General features: G+C 39.4%; 1 protein-coding gene across 1 annotated transcript in view; it reads right to left on the bottom strand.

Annotated features, from left to right (window-relative positions):
• Positions 1-13,720: 13,720 nt before the first annotated feature.
• Positions 13,721-18,403, bottom strand: part of LOC148349333 (uncharacterized) — a 45,268-nt gene continuing 40,585 nt past the window's right edge. Inside the window, exon 8 of the mRNA XM_088321571.1 lies at positions 13,721-14,264. Coding sequence (XP_088177697.1) covers positions 14,041-14,264 — 224 coding nt within the window. The 3' untranslated portion in view covers positions 13,721-14,040. The remainder of the gene's footprint in view (positions 14,265-18,403) is intronic.

Raw genomic sequence — 18,403 nt, 5'->3', positions numbered from 1 at the left:
TTCCCCCCCTCACGCAGTGCCAAAGTATGACGTCATCGGCGTATCCTGTTTTTCCGTCGCCCGCGAACGCCTCTTCGTTCCCTCGTGATTCCCGTCACTCTCCGCGATCGACCTTGCCCCCTTTCTTTCCTCCCCCCTCCTCTCTCCCTCAGGGCCCAGACTCTCGCGTGAGTTGCCCACCTTTTTTTCTTTTTTTCTTCCTCGCATGTCGGAACTTGCGTGAAATCCAAATCCCGCGGGCCGGCCCAGCTTGCCTGACCTCTCTGGTTGCCATGGATACAGCGCACTATAAATAAAACACAGGGCCGTTTTTTTCCCCCTCGCAGTTTGGCAGGGCTGCTTGGATCGCTTTTCTTTCCTTTTTATTTTCTTTTTGCTCTCTTTCCTTTCATTTACCGGTTTTTCTCCCTGTTCACACCTCAGACTCCGAGCAGAACCGGATCCATGAAGTCCGGTCCGGATTCGACCCCCAATAATAAATGTATAAAATGGTAAATAAAGTACTACCAGACCCAGATCGAGACTTGTACTGTATGTGATGCAGGAAAGTATAGAGGACATGTGGATTCAAGACCTACAGAACTAATAAAGTAGTTAATAACACATTAACAATACTCGTTACCAAGAAAACTAATTAGATTACTTTTGAAACACGTCAGTCCCAATCCCAGACACAAAAAATCCAACCAATCATTTTTTTCATTCCCTTCTGCCAAATGTTTGAACCCAATGTGGCCCTCGACATTAAAGGTTTGCTGGTTTAGAAGATGTCCCAAAACATAGACTTACACTCTAAGTGGATGGATACAAGAGTGGCATCCACTTTTAATGCACCTTAAGTATTTTTCACTGCAGGAGCAGAAAATAAAACTGCAGGTTGCCGAGAAAAGTATCGACAAGATATATATATACATATGTTATATAGCTCGGTGGCCTTGGGGGTATGGCGGCCGCCCCGAGACTGGGAGGTTGTGATTCAAGCCTCGGCCGAGTCATACCTAAGACTTAAACATTGGTACCCGTTTCCTCCCTGCCTGGCGTTCAGCATTAGGGTTTGGAATTGGGGGGTTTGGTCACCTAATGACTCCCAACACCTCAGTTGGGTTGAGCGAGGGGGCTGGGAATCCCCTCCTCTGAATCAATCTCCCAAAAAGAGTCAGAAATGACTCTAGCCACCTCCTGCTAAGGGGGATATGGCTGTGATATATATATATATATAAATATACTGTATATATATATTGGGAAATGTGAAGTCAATAGAGCTTCTTTATCTGTGTTATGACTTTAGATCAGGGGTGTCAAACTCATTTTAACCCGGGGGCCACACGATAGAACAAACATTCTCTCGGGGGGCCGGAGTAGAAGATTAAAGAGAAAGAAAAAGAGGGATAAAGAAATAAGAGAAAGAGGGAGGGAAAAGGAGAGAGGGCGGGACAAAGAAAGAAAAAGAGAGAGAGGGAGGGAGCGTGAGAAACAAAAGATAAAAAGTCATGAGAGGGGGGGGAAAGAAAGGGAGAGGAAGAAAGAAATCCAAAGAGAAATAGAAAGACAGAAGGAGAGAAAAGAGAAAAGAAAGCGCAAAGGGTATGAAGAGAAAAGAGAGAAAAGGAAAAAAGAAGTTAGAGCAAAAGAGGTTAAAAGACACAAGAGAGAGAAAGAGACAAAGAGCAACAAAGGAAGAGAAAAAGAGAGACACAAAGAGTGAAAGAGACAGAGAGTGGGAGAAAAGGGGTGAGAGAGAGAGAGAGAGAGAGAGAGAGAGAGAGAGAGAGAGAGAGAGAGAAATAAATACAAGTACAGTGTCTTTGTGAGAGGCACCTGGCTTTGGCAACATCAAGTGGACATATTTTAACCTGCAGCTTGTTTTTCTCTTGCGCTTCTCTAAGTGTTGTCTCGCGGGCCGGATTCAATCCCTTAGTGGGCCTGATCTGGCCCGCGGGCCGCCTGTTTGACACCTGTGCTTTAAATGTTAGTTTTACTCATTTATCCCATTCCCTATAGCTGACTTACAAAGTTAAATACAATCTAAATAAATAGATAAAAAAATGGATAATGGACACAAAAATATAAGAAATGGAAAGTCTTGACGAGTCATGACAAAGAGTCTTCAATATGAAAGGACATCACATCGACGCCACAGTTTTTCAACCAAATATGAAAGCCACAAGTGATGCAATGTGTATTTCATTTTGTATTTCTTGTTTATTTTATCTTTTCAACCATGCTGCAAACATCCCATTAGAAAGTCAAGTCATGTTTATTGGTGACACCCTTAATGTCAGGAACCAAAATGGAATCTTGGACCCAATTGCGTTTGTTTTAAAGGAATCTTTATTGGATTGAGCTGACAGAGCTTGCTTAGGAAGCCGATGATTGTCGATCGCTAGCAGCGTTGGACGGAATGGCAGTTCCGTGACAGGCAGAATCGATACGGCTTAGCGGGCAGGTCGATGGCCAGGGCAAGAGAGCAGGTTGTAAGCGTGGGACAGAAACAGGTCGACACCGAAGGCAGGCAGGAATCAAACAGGAACGGTCTTTGGTACTGGAATCTGGCAAAACACAAGTACGGTCTGACACTCTCCTCTGGGCGTTGAAAGCTTAAGAGGAGAGTGCCAGCCAATCAGAGAGCTCACTCCTGCGCGCCAAATGATTGCCCCAGGTGTCTTAATTTTGGCAAACATGACACTTAATCACAAGGAGTCTCAAAGGGCTGCAGCGACTTCAGATTATTGAAAACTACAGACTATTGATACACCACCCTCTGATCTAAAACCTACACGAGGGCAAGGAAAAACTAAAAACTTCGACATGAGGTAAATGAAGAAACCTTGAGAAGGGACCACACATATAGTAGGTATATTTGAGTGTCATCTGAGTAGCAATGATATTATACTTGTGAACAATATCACCTAATGGAATCGTGTAAATGCTATAAAGCAGGGGGCCAAGTACTGAACCCTGCGGAACACCCCAGGTAAAACTAAAGGGCTCAGATCACCTGAAACGAAAAAAGAGATGACAGGTTGAAGCCACAGACTTATAAAAGACCCGTCCTCAGAATAACTTATGACGCTTCTTCTATCAATCATTTAAACAAATTATCATATCCTTTGTCATCCTTCTCCCTCCAAATTTCAGAACTTGATCCTATAGAAAATAATATACTTTTAACATTGATTTAGAATCTGATATCAGTATCGTCCCACATCTATCAGAAGGCTTTAGGGGCAAAGTGCGTTGCGATGGGCTGCAGCAGATGCCGTCTCTGGGGCGTACTGGTTTCTAGAAATACCAGTAGCAGGAGAAGCCTCCTGATACAGCACCTTCATTATCTGGTCGCCGTTGTTGTGGGTGAAAAGCAATTCATCAAATCCTCCCGCTCTGAGCAAGACCTCAGCATTGACGGACAGCGAGTATCTGTTCATGTAGGGGGAGGAAACCCCAAACCACTAAAAAACAGTCTGGGGAGGAATGAGCATCACCAGGCTGTACTTGCCCAAGACACACCACAGGAAGTGGTGCCCCAATGACCCTGGCATAGAGGTAAGATCGGGACTACTAAATCCAGCCCAACCCGACCCAAACCGCAGGTATAAAAGTCCAAACAGGCCGAACCCGACTGATGAACTTGATTCAAGGAACCGGGCCAAAACTGCGCCTCAGCTCCGTGTAGTTCGTGCGTTTCGGCGCTGAAGTGCGGACTTCGGCTGAAGCACGCGCGGCGCCGAATCTCATTTCTGAGGTGTTGCTTCGGGTTTACTTCGGGCTCTGTCCCTCCAATTGAGTGTGCACTTCGATTCTGAAGTAAAAGTACTTTTACTTCAGAATGATATTACTCGAGTAAATGATCATTTGAGAGAAAGTAAGTGTGTGGAATAGTGTGCATGCTCTTCAGATCGTCCACCCAAAAAATAAAAGAGGCGAGGGAGAAGCCTGACTTAATTTCCTGATGCTATGATACAGAATCATGCATGGACTTGCTCCCTCATGTCTTTCAGATTTAATTTCCCCCTACGTTCCTGTTTAGAAAATGCTGGTCTACTATTGATCCCAAGAGCCAAGAAGAAATCAGCAGGTTCGAGAGTGTTCTCCATTGGGGCCCCGGTGCTGTGGAATGCTATGCTCCTCTGACATTCGATCTGCTCCCTTAGTGGAGCTGTTTAAATCTAGGCTTAAAACATACTTCTATTCTCTAGTTTATGAATGACATATATTTCACATTATCTGTGTATTATCTATTATTACAACATCCGTTGCAGCCCGGTCATCCTGGAAGGGGGAATACCTCATTTGCGGTCCCTTCTCAAGGTTTCTTCATAATCTTCATACTGAAATGTTTTGTCACGGTTGCCCATTGCCCTCACTTGGGCCCGCCCGTTTGACGCCAGCTGCTGCTCGTTGCCTGATTGACTTCCCTCCTATTCAAACTCAGTTCTTTCATTCACTCCTTGTCAGTCCGTCAACAAACCTCTGCACTTGCAAATGAAGGATTTTATACATTTGACTATAAAGGATTTCATACGATTAAATACAAGTTACATTTATTGAGTGCAATGAAGATTTTCACCGAGTAGGCTTAAGTTCAATGGCAGGTCACGCTGGTCCAAATGCAGAATATTTCGACTTGGGAATTTTGATAACAGGACTCTGACGGAGGACGGCAGGCGATGTTTTGAGAACAAGGCCCTGATGGCATAGAAACGCTCGGTGTTGTTTTTGAGTTTTCCTACATCGCGACGCCCAGTTTGGGCTTCATTGGCCTGCTCATGAGAGGAGTCGGCACACCATCTTGCGGAAAGACGTGGGCCGAGAGAAAAAAAGCTAAAGGACTTCAGAAAAGGCTCGCCAGAGACTCCAACGACCGTAATTCAACTAATTCTATTTTCGATGCAGTTCACTTAGTTAAATTGTTAAAAAAATTAAATTTGCCCCGGTGTGAAAATGTCGGCTTTTCTTGTTCACTTTTCCATCAAGAAACGAGCGTGCAATGTTAGGTTAATGTAGGTTGTGTTTCGTTAATGGAGTCAGATAACAAATTTGAACAATTTGGTAAACAATACATTTTAATATTTAAAACCTGACACAAGACTGCTCGTATATCCAGTATCCGATATCGATCCCGCCTGTCTCGCACTGTCCGGTATCTTGCTCCAGTCTCCAGTATCCGGTATCAATCTCGTCCTGTCCAGTGTCTTGCTCCAGTCTCCAGTATCTGGTATCGATCCCATCTGTCTCATCCTGTCCAGTATCTTGCTACAGTCTCCAGTACCCGGTATCAATCCCACCTGTCTCGTCCTATCCGGTATCTTGCTACAGTCACCAGTATCCGGTATCGATCTCGTCCTGTCTGGTATCTTTCTCCAGTGTCCAGTATCCGGTATCGATCCCATCTGTCTCGTACTGTCCGGTATCTTGCTCCAGTCTCCAGTATCCGGTATCGATCTCGTCCTGTCTGGTATCTTGCTCCAGTCTCCAGTATCCGGTATCGATCCCACCTGTCTCGTCCCGTCCGGTATCTTGCTCCAGTCTCCAGTATCAGGTATCAATCCCGCCTGTCCCGTCCTGTCTGGTATCTTGCTCCAGTATCCGGTATCGATTCTGTCTGTCCCATCCTGTCCGGTATCTTGCTCCAGTATCCAGTATCAATTCCGTCGGTCCCGTCTTGTCCTGTCCGGTATCTTGCTGTTGTATCCAGTATCTGGTATCGATTCTGTCTGTCTTGCACTGTCCGGTATCTTGCTCGTGTACCCAGTATCGATCCCGTCTGACTTGCCCTGTCTGGTATCTGCTCGTGTATCCTGTATCTGGTATCGATCCCGTCTTTCCTGTCCCGTTTCGATCTCTTCTGCCCAGGGATCGCCGTGACGGGTCAGAGTCCACCGTCTGTTCGGGTTCTGACATTTTGTGAGTTTTTCCTTGCCCTCCTGTAGGTTTTAGAACAGGGAATGGTGTAATAGTAGCCCATATAGTCCTTTGAGACTTCTTCTGATTAAGGGCTATACAAAAAAGACTTGAATAGATTTTTATTTAACGACTTACAAAATGTCCTAACAAGAAACAAGAAACGAAAACAAAATTCAGATATAACAATGACAGAGGAAATGAAAATGACTTAACGACACGTGCTGTCCTCAATGTCATTATAAAGTGTCAGGATCATTAGAGACAGGTGTGCCCAGTTCCTGGTTGGCGCCCTCTGGTGGAGGGAGGCCACGAGGGCATTTGAAGGAAAATCTGTGACGTCATTCCAGGTGGAGGTCCAACCTGTTGTGACTGGAGATGTTTCCTGGAGAAGGAACTTTCCTCCTCATTGGAAGCCAAAAAGCCCCCACCCCAAGATAAGCTGAAGGAAGGGCGTCGCCCGTTGCCAAGGAGACGGGAAGGTCATGTGACAGGAGGCGACCGGGGCCGCCGGCGTTTGTTGTGGTGTGGAATTTATGCGGGTGTGTGTGTGTGTGTGGGGGGGGGGGGGGGGGGGGGGTCTGTTTCAGTCCTTCTACCCCCGAGCCACGCACATGAATCATGCATAGGAAAAACAGCAACCCCCTCCCTTTTGGCAAACGCCCCCCACCCCGAAGCCAAGCTGTGCCCGCATGCTCTCCCTGTCACATGCCTCTTGCCCCCCTACAGGGGAAGGAAAACGGGGGGGGGGTGGGGGTTTATCGACAAACCAACGCCACAGCTTTGATTTCCTTTTTCACTTTCTCCTCTTACCTCCCTCCACAAAAGGTAGCCGAATCCATCTTAATATCGATATTATTAATTCTGAGTAAATACTTGGATCGGATCGATACTACTGTCCTGGAATGTATACTATCTACAAGGGCTGCAACAACTAATGGCTGAAATCTATCATGGTTCAGCTCCTTCTCCAAGAGATGGCAGCATTTTTACCATTTTCTAGTCTCCCTCTCCACTCCCCGGTGCTCCCAATCATCATTAGCCACCATTGGCTATAAATACTCCGGCTTCCCACTCTATGTTGCTGAATCGTCTTAGTACTTTTCTCATGATATTTCCCTCCTCGGCAGTCTCTGTCCTGCTCTTTCCCCTTAGTAGAAAGTCTTATAGTGTTATTGAATAAACACCCCTTGTTAGGGTTGGATCACCTTCTTGTTTTTTGACTCGTGTCCTGCATTTGGGTCTGTCTGACAACACGTGATAAAATCGTTTTTCAAAAGTGTTTTCATCATCGATTTATTGTGTTGCACGATTTATGCTTCACTCAGCACGTTAATTAAATGCAAATGGGGCCTCTGAAGGAAAAACCTGAAACCGGAGTGGAAGAAGCATATCAAGGTTCTAGCATGGCCCAGCCAGTCTCCAGACCTGAACCCAATTGAAATTGTGATTTCTGGATTTTTCTTTTTAGTTTATCTCTCTCATAGTGGGCATGCACCTACGATGAAAATGATTTCCAAGGAATAGCAAAACATCAGGGTGTTCAAATATTTATTTTCTTCACTGTGTACATACCTTGTAAATTATCTTGGGGTTTTTTAAATTGCTGCTGCAAAATGTTGTTGCACTATTGTTTTAATGCACTATTATTATTATTATTATTATTATTATTATTATCATTATTATTATGACCTTGGCCAGCTTTATTAAAGACTCTGTTGTAGTTATTGTTCTTGTCCATTCATCCTGATAGTCTTTCATCCTTTTTTGTCTGTTTTACCCTGGAGTGCCAAGTCTAATCTCATTGCATCCAATGTTTCACAATGTTGATATCAATGACAATAAAGACAATTCTAATTCTAATTCAAATAAGAGCTCATTGAATTTTGTTGTAGTGTAGTTGGCTGTTGAGGGGAAATACTTGTAGTACCATTTCAATCCAGTGGGATATCCTCTCGGTAAAGCGATGAACTTGTAGTAGCACCTTAGTCCAGCAGAGGGCGCCTCGAGACTGTATTTTGATGTACGAGGTCCTCTTATTTCCGATGTTGTACACGCTTCTCTTCCTATGTTGCCTCTCTCTTTTTTTTTTCACAAAAGTACTAAATAAATACTACAGAAATAGTATAACAGAAATACTATGAAAATGCAACTACAGTTATATTACAAAAATACTAAAAATACTACAGGAATGGTATAAGAAAAATACTATAAAAATACACCCACAGTAATATTACTAAAGTACGAAATAGATACTCCAGAAATAATATGACAGAAATAAGACAAAAATACACCTACAGTAAAATTCCAAAACTACTAAATAAATACTACAGAAAGAGTATAAAAGAAATACTCTAAAAATGCAACTACAGTAATATTACAAAAATACTAAAAAAATACTGTAGGAATGGTATAAGAAAAATACTATGAAAATGCAACAAAAGTAATATTACAAAAAGACTAAATAAATACTACAGAGATAGTATAAGAGAAATACTACAGAATGAAACTATAGTAATATTACAAAAGTACAAAATGAATTTGACATGAATATTATAACAGAAATACAACTACAGTAATATTACAAAAATACAAAATAAATACTACAGAAATAGTATATAACAGAAATACTACAAACATATACCTACAGTAATATTACAAAAATAATATATAAATACTATGGAAATAGTATAAGAACATATTATACTATTTGCAACTCTAGTAATATTACAAAAATACGAAATAATTACTACAGAAAAAGCATGACAGAAATACTATAAAAATACACACATAGTAATATTATAAAAGTACTGGATAGATACTACAAAAATAGTGTGACAGAAAAACTACAAAATACACCTACAGTAATATGACAAAAGTACTATATAAATACTACCGAAATGGAATGAGAAAAATACTATAAAAATGCAACTATAGTAATATTAGAATAATACTAAATAAATACTACAAAAATAGGATAAGAAAAAATCCCATAAACATACACCTACAGAAAAATTACAAAAATACTAAATACTACAGAAATAGTATAACAGAAATACTACAAAAATACAATTACAGTAATATTACAAAATAATAAATAAATACTACAAAAATAGTATAACAGAAATACTACAAAATGAAACTAGTAATATTACAAAAGTAAATACGACCGAAATAGTATAACTGAAATACAACTACAGTAATATTACGAAAAATACAAAATAAATATTACAGAAATACTGCCAAAATACAATAATACTAAAAAACTAAATATCAAATAAAGTGCTTAAAACAGGGACCTGATATATTCATTTTCTTTCATTGTGAGTGTTTCGAAACCATTTTGATGAAACAATATAGCATGTAGAACGTTTGGATAGGGTTCCAGGATGGGCCCCTTGGCCATATCTTTGAACCTAACGGGCCCCCTACTCCAAAGAGTTGCCCACCCCTGCTCTTGACTTTTGTTCGGAATGGGTTTTTTTTCGACTTAATCTCCTCGCCCGACAACGGCCTGTATGGTGTGTTAGGGGAGGGGGTCTTGGGGATTAGCCGCAGAAAGCAGCCCATGATGTCTTTGCACGTCACAGAACAGCGGCGGCCATTGTTTGGCTTTTGCGGTGTGGGGAGGTGGGTGGGGGGTTTAAGGGTTAGGGTCTTTGCGTCAGACGCTTACCTGGGCGCTTTTCCCGTTACCGGGCATCTAAGGCAGAGGTGGGCAACTCTTTGGAGTCGGGGGCCACGTTGGGTTCAAAAATGTGGACAAGGGGCCCATCCTGGACCCCTGATCCAATTTTTCTCAAATATGTACATGTGGACATATACATATATGTGAAACACTCACAATTAAAGTATAATTTCATATTAGGCTCAGTTTTGAAATTTAGTTTTGTAGTATTACTGTAGAGGTATTTTTGTTGTATTTCTGTAGTATTTTTGTAGTCTTACTGCAGTTTTATTTTTGTAGTATTTCTGTAGTATTTCCATAGTAGTATTTTGTGTGGTAAATCTGTATTTCTTTGTGATATTTCTATTGTTGTATTTTTGTAGTACTTTTGTTGTAATATTTCTGTTGGAGTAATTTTGTATTTTAAAATTACATTCGCTGTATTTTTGTATTATAGTATTATTGTAAGTGTATTTTTGGAGTATTTATGTTGTATTTCTGTAGTATTTTGCAGTCTTACAGGAGTTTTATTTTTGTGGTATTTCTCTAGTATTTCCATAGTAGTATTTTGTTCTATTCCCATATCACATTATGCGTGGTATATCTGTATTTTTTTTATATTTATGTATTTGTATTTTTGTAGTATTTTTGTTGTAATATTTCTGTAGGAGTATTTTTGTATTATAGGATTACAGTAGTTGTATTTTTGTATCATAGTATTATTAGTTTTGTTTTTGGATTATTTCTGTTGTAATATTTCTGCAGGAGTATTTTTGTATGATAACTGTAGTGGTATTTTTGTAGTATTTTTGTCGTATTTCTGTAGTATTTTGCTGTCTTACAGCAGTTTTATATTTGTAGTATTTCTGTAGTATTTCAATAGTAGTATTTGGTAGTATTTTCATATCACATTTTGGTGGTATATTTGTATTTTTTGTGATATTTCTGTTGTTATATTTTTGTAGTACTTTTGTTGTACAATTTCTGTTGGAGTATTTTTGTATTATAGGATTACCGTGGTTGCATTTTTGTATTATAGAATTATTGTAGTTGTATTTTTGGAGTATTTCTGTTGTAATATTTTTATAGGAGTATTTTTGTACTATAGCAAAACTGTAGTGGTATTTTTGTAGTATTTTTGTCGTATTTCTGTAGAATTTTGCAGTCTTACTGCAGTTTTATTTTTGGAGTATTTGTAATATTTCTGTAGATGTATTTTTGTATTATAGTATTAATGTTGTGTTTGGAGTATTTCTGTTGTAATATTTCTGAAGGGGTATTTTTCTATTATAGTATAATTGTAGTGGTATTATTATAGTATTTTTGTCGTATTTCTCTAGTTTTTCAATAGTATTATTTTGTAGTATTCCCATAGCACATTATGCGTGGTATATCTGTATTTTTTGTGATATTTATGTAGTTGTAATTTTTTTAGTACTTTTGTATTATAGGATTACAGTAGTTGTATTTTTGTATCATAGTATTATTGTAGTTGTGTTTTTGGAGTATTTCTGTTGTAATATTTCTGTAGGAGTATTTTTGTATTATAGTATAACTGTAGCGATATTTTTGTAGCATTTCAGTAGTATTGTAGTATTTCTATTTCACATTTTGAGTGGTATTTTTGTAGTAGTTTGTAGTATTACTGTAGTATTTCTGTCATGGTATTTTGTAGGAGTAATTTGTATTATAGTATTACTGCAGTGGTATTTTTTGTAGTATTTTTGTCGTATTTCTGTAGTATTTTTGTAGTCTTACTGGAGTTTTATTTTTGGAGAATTTCTGTGGTATGTCCATAGTGGTATTTTGTAGTGTTTTAGTAGTTTTGTTGTAGTATTTCCCAATCGAATTTTGTGTGTTATATCTGTGGTAGTTTGTAGTATTACTGTAGTATTTCTGTTGTAATATTTCTTTAGGAGTAATTAGTATCATATTATTACTGCAGTAGTATTTTTGGAGTATTTCTGTTGTAATATTTCTGTAGGAGTATTTTTGTGTTATAGGATTACAGTAAATTTATTTTTGGATATTTCTATTGAAGTATTTCGATAGTCGTATTCTTGTAACATTTCTATAGTATTTATGCCGTATTTTTTAGCATTCCTTTAGTATTTTTGTCATATAACTGTAGTTGTATTTCGGTAGTATTTATTAATATATTTTTATTGTATTTTTGTCGTAATATTTCTGTAGTTAGTATGTTTGTTCTATAGTTTTACTGTAGTGGTATTTTGTAATATTTCTATTGTAATATTATTGTAGTGTTCTTTAGTATTTTTGTACTATTACTGTGATTGTATTGTTGTAGTATTTCTGTTGTCATATTTCTGTAGTAGTATTTTTGTATTATAGCATTTTTACCATGTTATTCTTTTGGTCTTCTTTCTGTCTTCACTTTCTTTTTCCCTACGTTTTTCTTTTAAATAATTTTCCTTGTTAATTCTTTCCCCTTTATTTTTATTTTCTTTTTTTATATTCCCTTTTTCCTTTGTCCATTTTTCTTTTGTTATCCTTTTCCCATGCTAACTTCTGTTTTTCCATTTTTTATCTTGGTGTGTCTTTTTAACTTTACTTTTCCTTATTAATTTCCTTCTTTTTTCCTTTCCCCCTACTTTCCCTTACTTTCTCTCTTTTTCTTTTTTGTTTTTCATTTTCCTAGTTCCCTTATATTTTTTCTATCTTCCTATCTACATATTATTTTCCTTTTCCTTTTTATAGGAATGTATTTGTCTTCTACTTTCCATTTTCTGCACATTTTTCTTCTCCATTTTCTTGCTTTTTGTCATTTTTCTTTTTACCTTTTTATATTCCTTTAATTTGTTCTTTTCTTAGATTATTTAGCCTTTCTTTTTTTCCCTTGGTCTTCCTTCTCTCTTCTTTTCTCCTTTTTCTTTCTTTTCCGCCTTCTTTTCTTCTTGTTTATAACTATTTTTCTTGCTTTCTTCTTTTCAATGATGTTTTCTCTTTCCTAATTGGCCAATTCCTCCCTTTTTTGTTTTTTCTTTATCTTTTTTCTCCCTTCGCAAAAGCCTTGGCAGAAAAATAAGAACTGTTCTCGCATTCAACGGTGATTATGTCTTTTGCATTCAGGATGATTTCAGCGCTTGTGAATGGGACTCGTTTTGGGGGATGTGTGTACATAAACCTTTGTATTTGAAAGGAAGGTGTGCATCGTTTAGGTGTCCTAAATTGAAAACCGAATATTATCTCTATTAAGTATGTGTTAAGAAAGCCCGACAGAGTTCAAAACTGCGCCTATTAGCTTTTATCTTACCGTATTTTCCGGACTACACGTCTCTGGAGTACAAGTTGCACCGGTCAAAAATCATAGGAAGAAGGAAAAAACATTCACACCTATGAGACGAATTTCAGGGGGAAATTTATTTGATAAATTCCAACAGCAAAAAAAACATACATGTCATCCTGAAAGGCAATTTAAAATGAAAAATAAAATAGAAAACACTAACGTTACCCCATATCTTAGACACGGTCCATTACGTCAGTAACCAAGTAACAGATTAAGATTGATTCCGATAACTCAAGCATAAAGAACACGCTTACCAAACCATTATCCTCACGCCAAATCACTAAATCCAGTTGAGTCTTCATCCTTGGTCTCACTTTTACCGGTTAACAACTCCCGGTAGGTCCCGGAAAGAGACGATGCGCCGCTTCCTCTTTTGTTTTTACATTGTGGTCAAGGTTAAAATGATCCACACAGGCCTAAAGCGCCCCCTTGTGTTTGTGTGTGAAAATAACAGGTGGAATTATATACAGTAATACAAATGTAAACATCCAATGATATAACAAAGTGGTCATGATTTCATATATATGTCTCACCGGAGTATACGTCCCACCTCTGACTAAAATTAAAAAAAAAATGGGACTTATAGTCCGGTAAATGTGGTACTTTAGTTGTTCGGGCCAGAAGGGTTTAAGAGGGACTTTATGCTTGTCACTGTAGTTTTTTTGTTACTTTAGCATAAAAATGGTGCAAGTAAGAAAAGGCCCGTTTCAAGTAGAGTCCAAACGTCAATCCAAACCCCCAAAAAGAAGAGTTTATCCCAGCGCATCTAAGAAATGCACGTACATGCACGCGCAACATAAGGAGCTTGACACAGGCAGTGAGTAAGAAAATTCCAAATTCCGTACTGCACCTTTAAATACTTCTTTTTATTGCCTTTACATTCAACCATGAAAAAGTCTGTTACATGTCACGCTCGCCCATCATACAGAATATCGTTTAAAAAAAACATTGAAAATGGAGTGAGTGTAACGTCACGTAACAGAGAGCGAGTCGCAAGATTTGGCAACGAATGTCAAACCGGCAAAGGTTTGATCCAATAGGAAGGGAGGAAAGGATTTTTTGGCATGGTCATTGGTCCTCGACGGGCAACAGGAGTCCTGTGACCCCCTTCCGGGCCTTCGTACCTCGTTCCTCCGGAGACAAAAACAAATTTTTCACGTCTTTTTCAGCTCAGCACGACGGAGGAAGGCGCGACGGTCGGGGCCACGCACAAATGCGAGGGCTTAACCGGGAGCGCAGGTTTGACGCCGCGAGGCGCCGGCTTGGGCGGAATCGAACCCGGATCCACGCTGAAGGTTTTCATCAGCTGCGCCACGCGGCCGACGGAGGACGCCGATTTCACCGACGAAGACCTCCCGGACGCTTCCCCGGGACCCGGGGGGCTCGACCCTGCGAAACGCAAAGACATTTCTGGTGAAATGATCGTTCGAGTTCGTTTAAAACAGAGGTTGGCAACCATCAGGCTTCCCGTGGTGTGTCTTGGGTGAGCACAACCTGGTGGCGCCCTTTGAAGTAATTGGCAATATTTGTCAACTGATTAATCATTGCACGACTTCATTTTCTTAACATTTGATGTACTGGGAATCTGTGACAGCAATGAATCCAAAACATCAGACCATTGGGATTGTAGATGACAAGGGAAAAGGCATTCGAGTTTACATCATCGTCATGCTGTTTTTAATCATGGTACAACGTTGCAATGGAGCATTATGGGAAAGGCTTCAGCCAAAACAAATGTTCTACAATGTGGTACTGTGAGTAAAAAGAGTGTGATGATATAGAATATACAGTAATCCCTCGGTTATCCCGGTTAATGGGGACCAAAACCACCCACGAAAAGCGAAAATCCGCGAAGTAGCGACGCCCCTTCAAAAATGCTTAAAAAAAAAATAAGATATATATATATATGTATATATATATATATATATTTTTTTTAATCATTATTTTTTTGGACCTGCGGAGCTCTGAACCCGCAAACGTGGAACCACGAAGTAGCGACAGCCCTTCAAAAATGCTTAAAAAACAAAAACAAAACAAAAACAAAAACAAAATATATATATATATTTTATTTTTTTTCTGTAATTTTTTTATTTTGTTATTATTATTTTTCAGACCTGCAAAGCTCTGAACCCCTCAAACGTGGAACCATGAAGTAGATAGATAGATAGATAGATACTTTATTCATCCCCTAAGGGAAATTCACATTTCCAGCAGCATCCCTGAGCTGAGAACAATACAATAATAAAGCCAAAAGAATACAATATACAAATACCCAGTGTGACGTGCAAATGCCCACTTTAGCATGTTATATAGAGTAACTAAATAGTGCTACACAGAACACATAATGCAGTAAGATTCGGTAATATCCAATGTAGGTGGTGTGGTTTAATGTGGGCCTTTACTCTGCCGGGTGGAGTTAAAGAGTCTCATGGCATGAGGAAGAAAATATTTCTTCAGTCTGTCCGTAGTACAAGACAGTGACAGCAGTCTGTCACTGAAACTGCTCTTCTGTCCGGAGATAATGCTGTGAAGCGGATGCGATGCATTGTCCATGATTGACCTCAGCTTTTTCAGTGCCTGTCTCTCAGCTACTGTTGTTAGGCTGTCCAGCTCTTTGCCCACAACAGAGCTCGCTTTCCTAGCCAGTTTATTGAGACGAGAGGCATCCTTCTTCTTGACGCTGCCTCCCCAACACGCTGCCGCATAGAAGAGGGCGCTTGCCACTACTGTCTCATAGAATATTTTCAGGAGCTTGCTTAAAGAACAAAAAACAAAAAAACAAAAAAACAAAATATATATATATATATATATTTTTTTAATTATTTTATTTTATAATTTTTTTTTTTTAGACGCGCGAAGCTCTGAACCCGCGAACGTGGAACCGCGAAGAAGCGAGGTCCCACTGTACTGCCTTTTCCTATATCATATATTTTAGATCCCCATTGGTCTAGTAATTAAATATTATTGTTATTGTTATTATGTAGACATTAAACCGGTCCGTAATACAGAAATGTTAGCCGACCACTAGTTTTACACATTAAAGAAAAGGCAGAGGAGGATCCCCCCTCCACCTCAAAGACAAAGACACCTTTATCATTTGTGGCATTCCACAGGGCTCTGTACTTGCCCATCTTCTTTTTAGTTTGTCTATGTTTTGCCTGGTAATATTATCCCCAAGTATCATATTAATATGTGCCATTGCATGCAAACGCTCCATAAAGTTTTGGAAATTGGGAGGCCTGCCTTATGGAGATAAGTATTTTTTGCGCCTTAAACCAACGAAAAACAACAGTTTGATTGTTGATTGATCGGCTCATCGTGACTTGTTCTCAGACACTGCTTTGAACCTTGAAAAACGTAATACCACCCAACGTGACTCGGTCAAAAATCGATTTTTCCACTTGAGAATCACTCAGTTAGGTTGATGAATGGTAGTTAGCAAACAATGTACAGCTTTGGGAGTGATGCTTAGCTTTGATGACATCCAGTGGAACCTCGGTTTTCAAACACCTCTCAGATCGAACAAATCGGAGTTCGACCAAAAATTTCGAGAAATTCTTCCTTCGCTGTTCGGTCAAAAATTCGGAGTTCGAACGCCAGTAATGCGCAAGTGTGTACGCTAGGGTGCGATGCTGAGCGGCGTACGGGTGTAGATCGCCCCCACCCCTCGTGACCAACTGTTATCACGTGCGCACTTGCCTCTTTTTGCTTTCGCTTTTAACATCGGTGAACGGAGTGTTTTAGCCCCTAACTATGCCTCCGAAAAAGGTCGGTGCAAGCAGGACAGGTGAAAAAGGAAAAGTTGTTCGTACAACTATTGCCTTTAAGAAAGACATAATAGCCAAATATGAAAGAGGTGTGCGAGTTTCCGATCTTGCTAGGGAATACAGCATGCGCCTTCTGCTGACCACCACAAAGGTAAGAAATCCTATTCATAATTCTTTTCTTTATCTTTTTTTTTTACACGTTCGGGTTAGCGTAATCTTTCGTACGGAAGATTACGATAACGCAAACGTACGATTAGTCTGAGTTAGCTCTATGATTACGTTGAACATTCAGGTAAACATTCAGGGTGTTGGAACGGAGCCCCCTTTCCAATGAAGCGCTAGCCACTTGTGGTGCTAAATGACTTGTAAACGACCTGATTTTTCTTATTTTTTCACGTTCATGTTAGCGTAATCTTTCGTACGGAAGATTACGATAACGCAAATGTACGATTAACCCGAGTTAGCTTCATGTTTACGTTAAACATTCATGGTAAACATTCAGGGTGTTGGAACGGATTAAAACGATTTACATTATTTTCAATGGGAAAAATGATTTCGGTGATCGAACAAATCGGTTCTCGAACAGGGTTCTGGAACGGATTATGGTCGAGAACCGAGGTTCCACTGTATTTAAAACTACAGATAAATGTTTGACGCTGTCTCCTCATATCTATTCCAATTTTGACTTCAAAACAGCAAAATAAAAGGTGAGACATTTTCATGCCTGGGTCATTTTAACTCTGCGGTTCCAATTGTATCCTCTGTAGTTTACGGAGGCCCACTGGATTATAAGGTGCAATTTCAAATTTTTGGGGTTATTAGTTGGCCTTACAGTACAGAAAACATACTAACTACAGAAATTATATTATGAATAGATCTTTTTACTAAAATATATTTGATCACGTGTGCCCAAACAGGTTTGTTACACCACGATACCCAATAGGAGTGTTTGGACATCGGCTACTGACATCGATACAATATCACCAAGAAAAATAATGAAACCACTGGGTTCTTTGTGGATTCCTATTTGGTCCGAGAAGAGACAGAGGTGGCGTCCGGAGAGGAAGCAAAAGCGAGGCTGCAGGTCCGGCATACTGCTACGCCTACGTAACAAGCCACCCCTGCTGAGCGTGTATCTCACCGACGCAAGATCCATCAAATGGATGACCTGGAGCTACGACCCGTGGCAAGCCGCTCCATTCGTGACGTTTGTGTTTTAATCATCACGGAGACCTGGCTCAACCAGAGGATCCCTGTTGCTAGCAAGCTGCTCTTTACATGACTTTCTTAAACGGAAAGGAGAATCCCTCCGATTTTGTATCATAAATATCATTCATTCTTCTTTCAGCAGCTCTTAAAATCATGTCCTCTTTCCTCTTTTTGTCCTCTTTTTTTTGGGAGGCTCCTTCCCTTGCTATGTCCGCCAAGCAGAGGTCATCCTGCGTGAAAATGCAATCGGGAGACAGTTTTGGGTGAGGTGCTGCGATTTTGGGAGGGGGAAGGTAAGGGGAGAAAAGGGAATTTCCATAGTAGTATTTTGTGTGGTATAATCTGTATTTTCTGTGATATTTCTGTGGTTGTATTTTTGTAGTTTTATTTTTGGGGAATTTCTGTGATATTTCCATGGTGGTATTTTGTAGTGTTTTAGTAGTTTTGTTGTAGTATTTCCATATCAAATTTTGTGTGGTATATCTGTAGTAGTTTGTAGTATTACTGTAGTTGTATTTTTGTAGTACTTTTGTGGTAATATTTCTGTAGGAG

The sequence above is a fragment of the Urocampus carinirostris genome, chromosome 17 (assembly GCF_059441175.1).
Source record: "Urocampus carinirostris isolate Australia breed hairy pipefish chromosome 17, RoL_Ucar_1.0, whole genome shotgun sequence".
NCBI lineage: Eukaryota > Metazoa > Chordata > Actinopteri > Syngnathiformes > Syngnathidae > Urocampus > Urocampus carinirostris.
The sequence above is the reverse complement of the archived record's forward strand: the minus strand, read 5'-3'. Positions and strand labels throughout refer to the sequence as shown.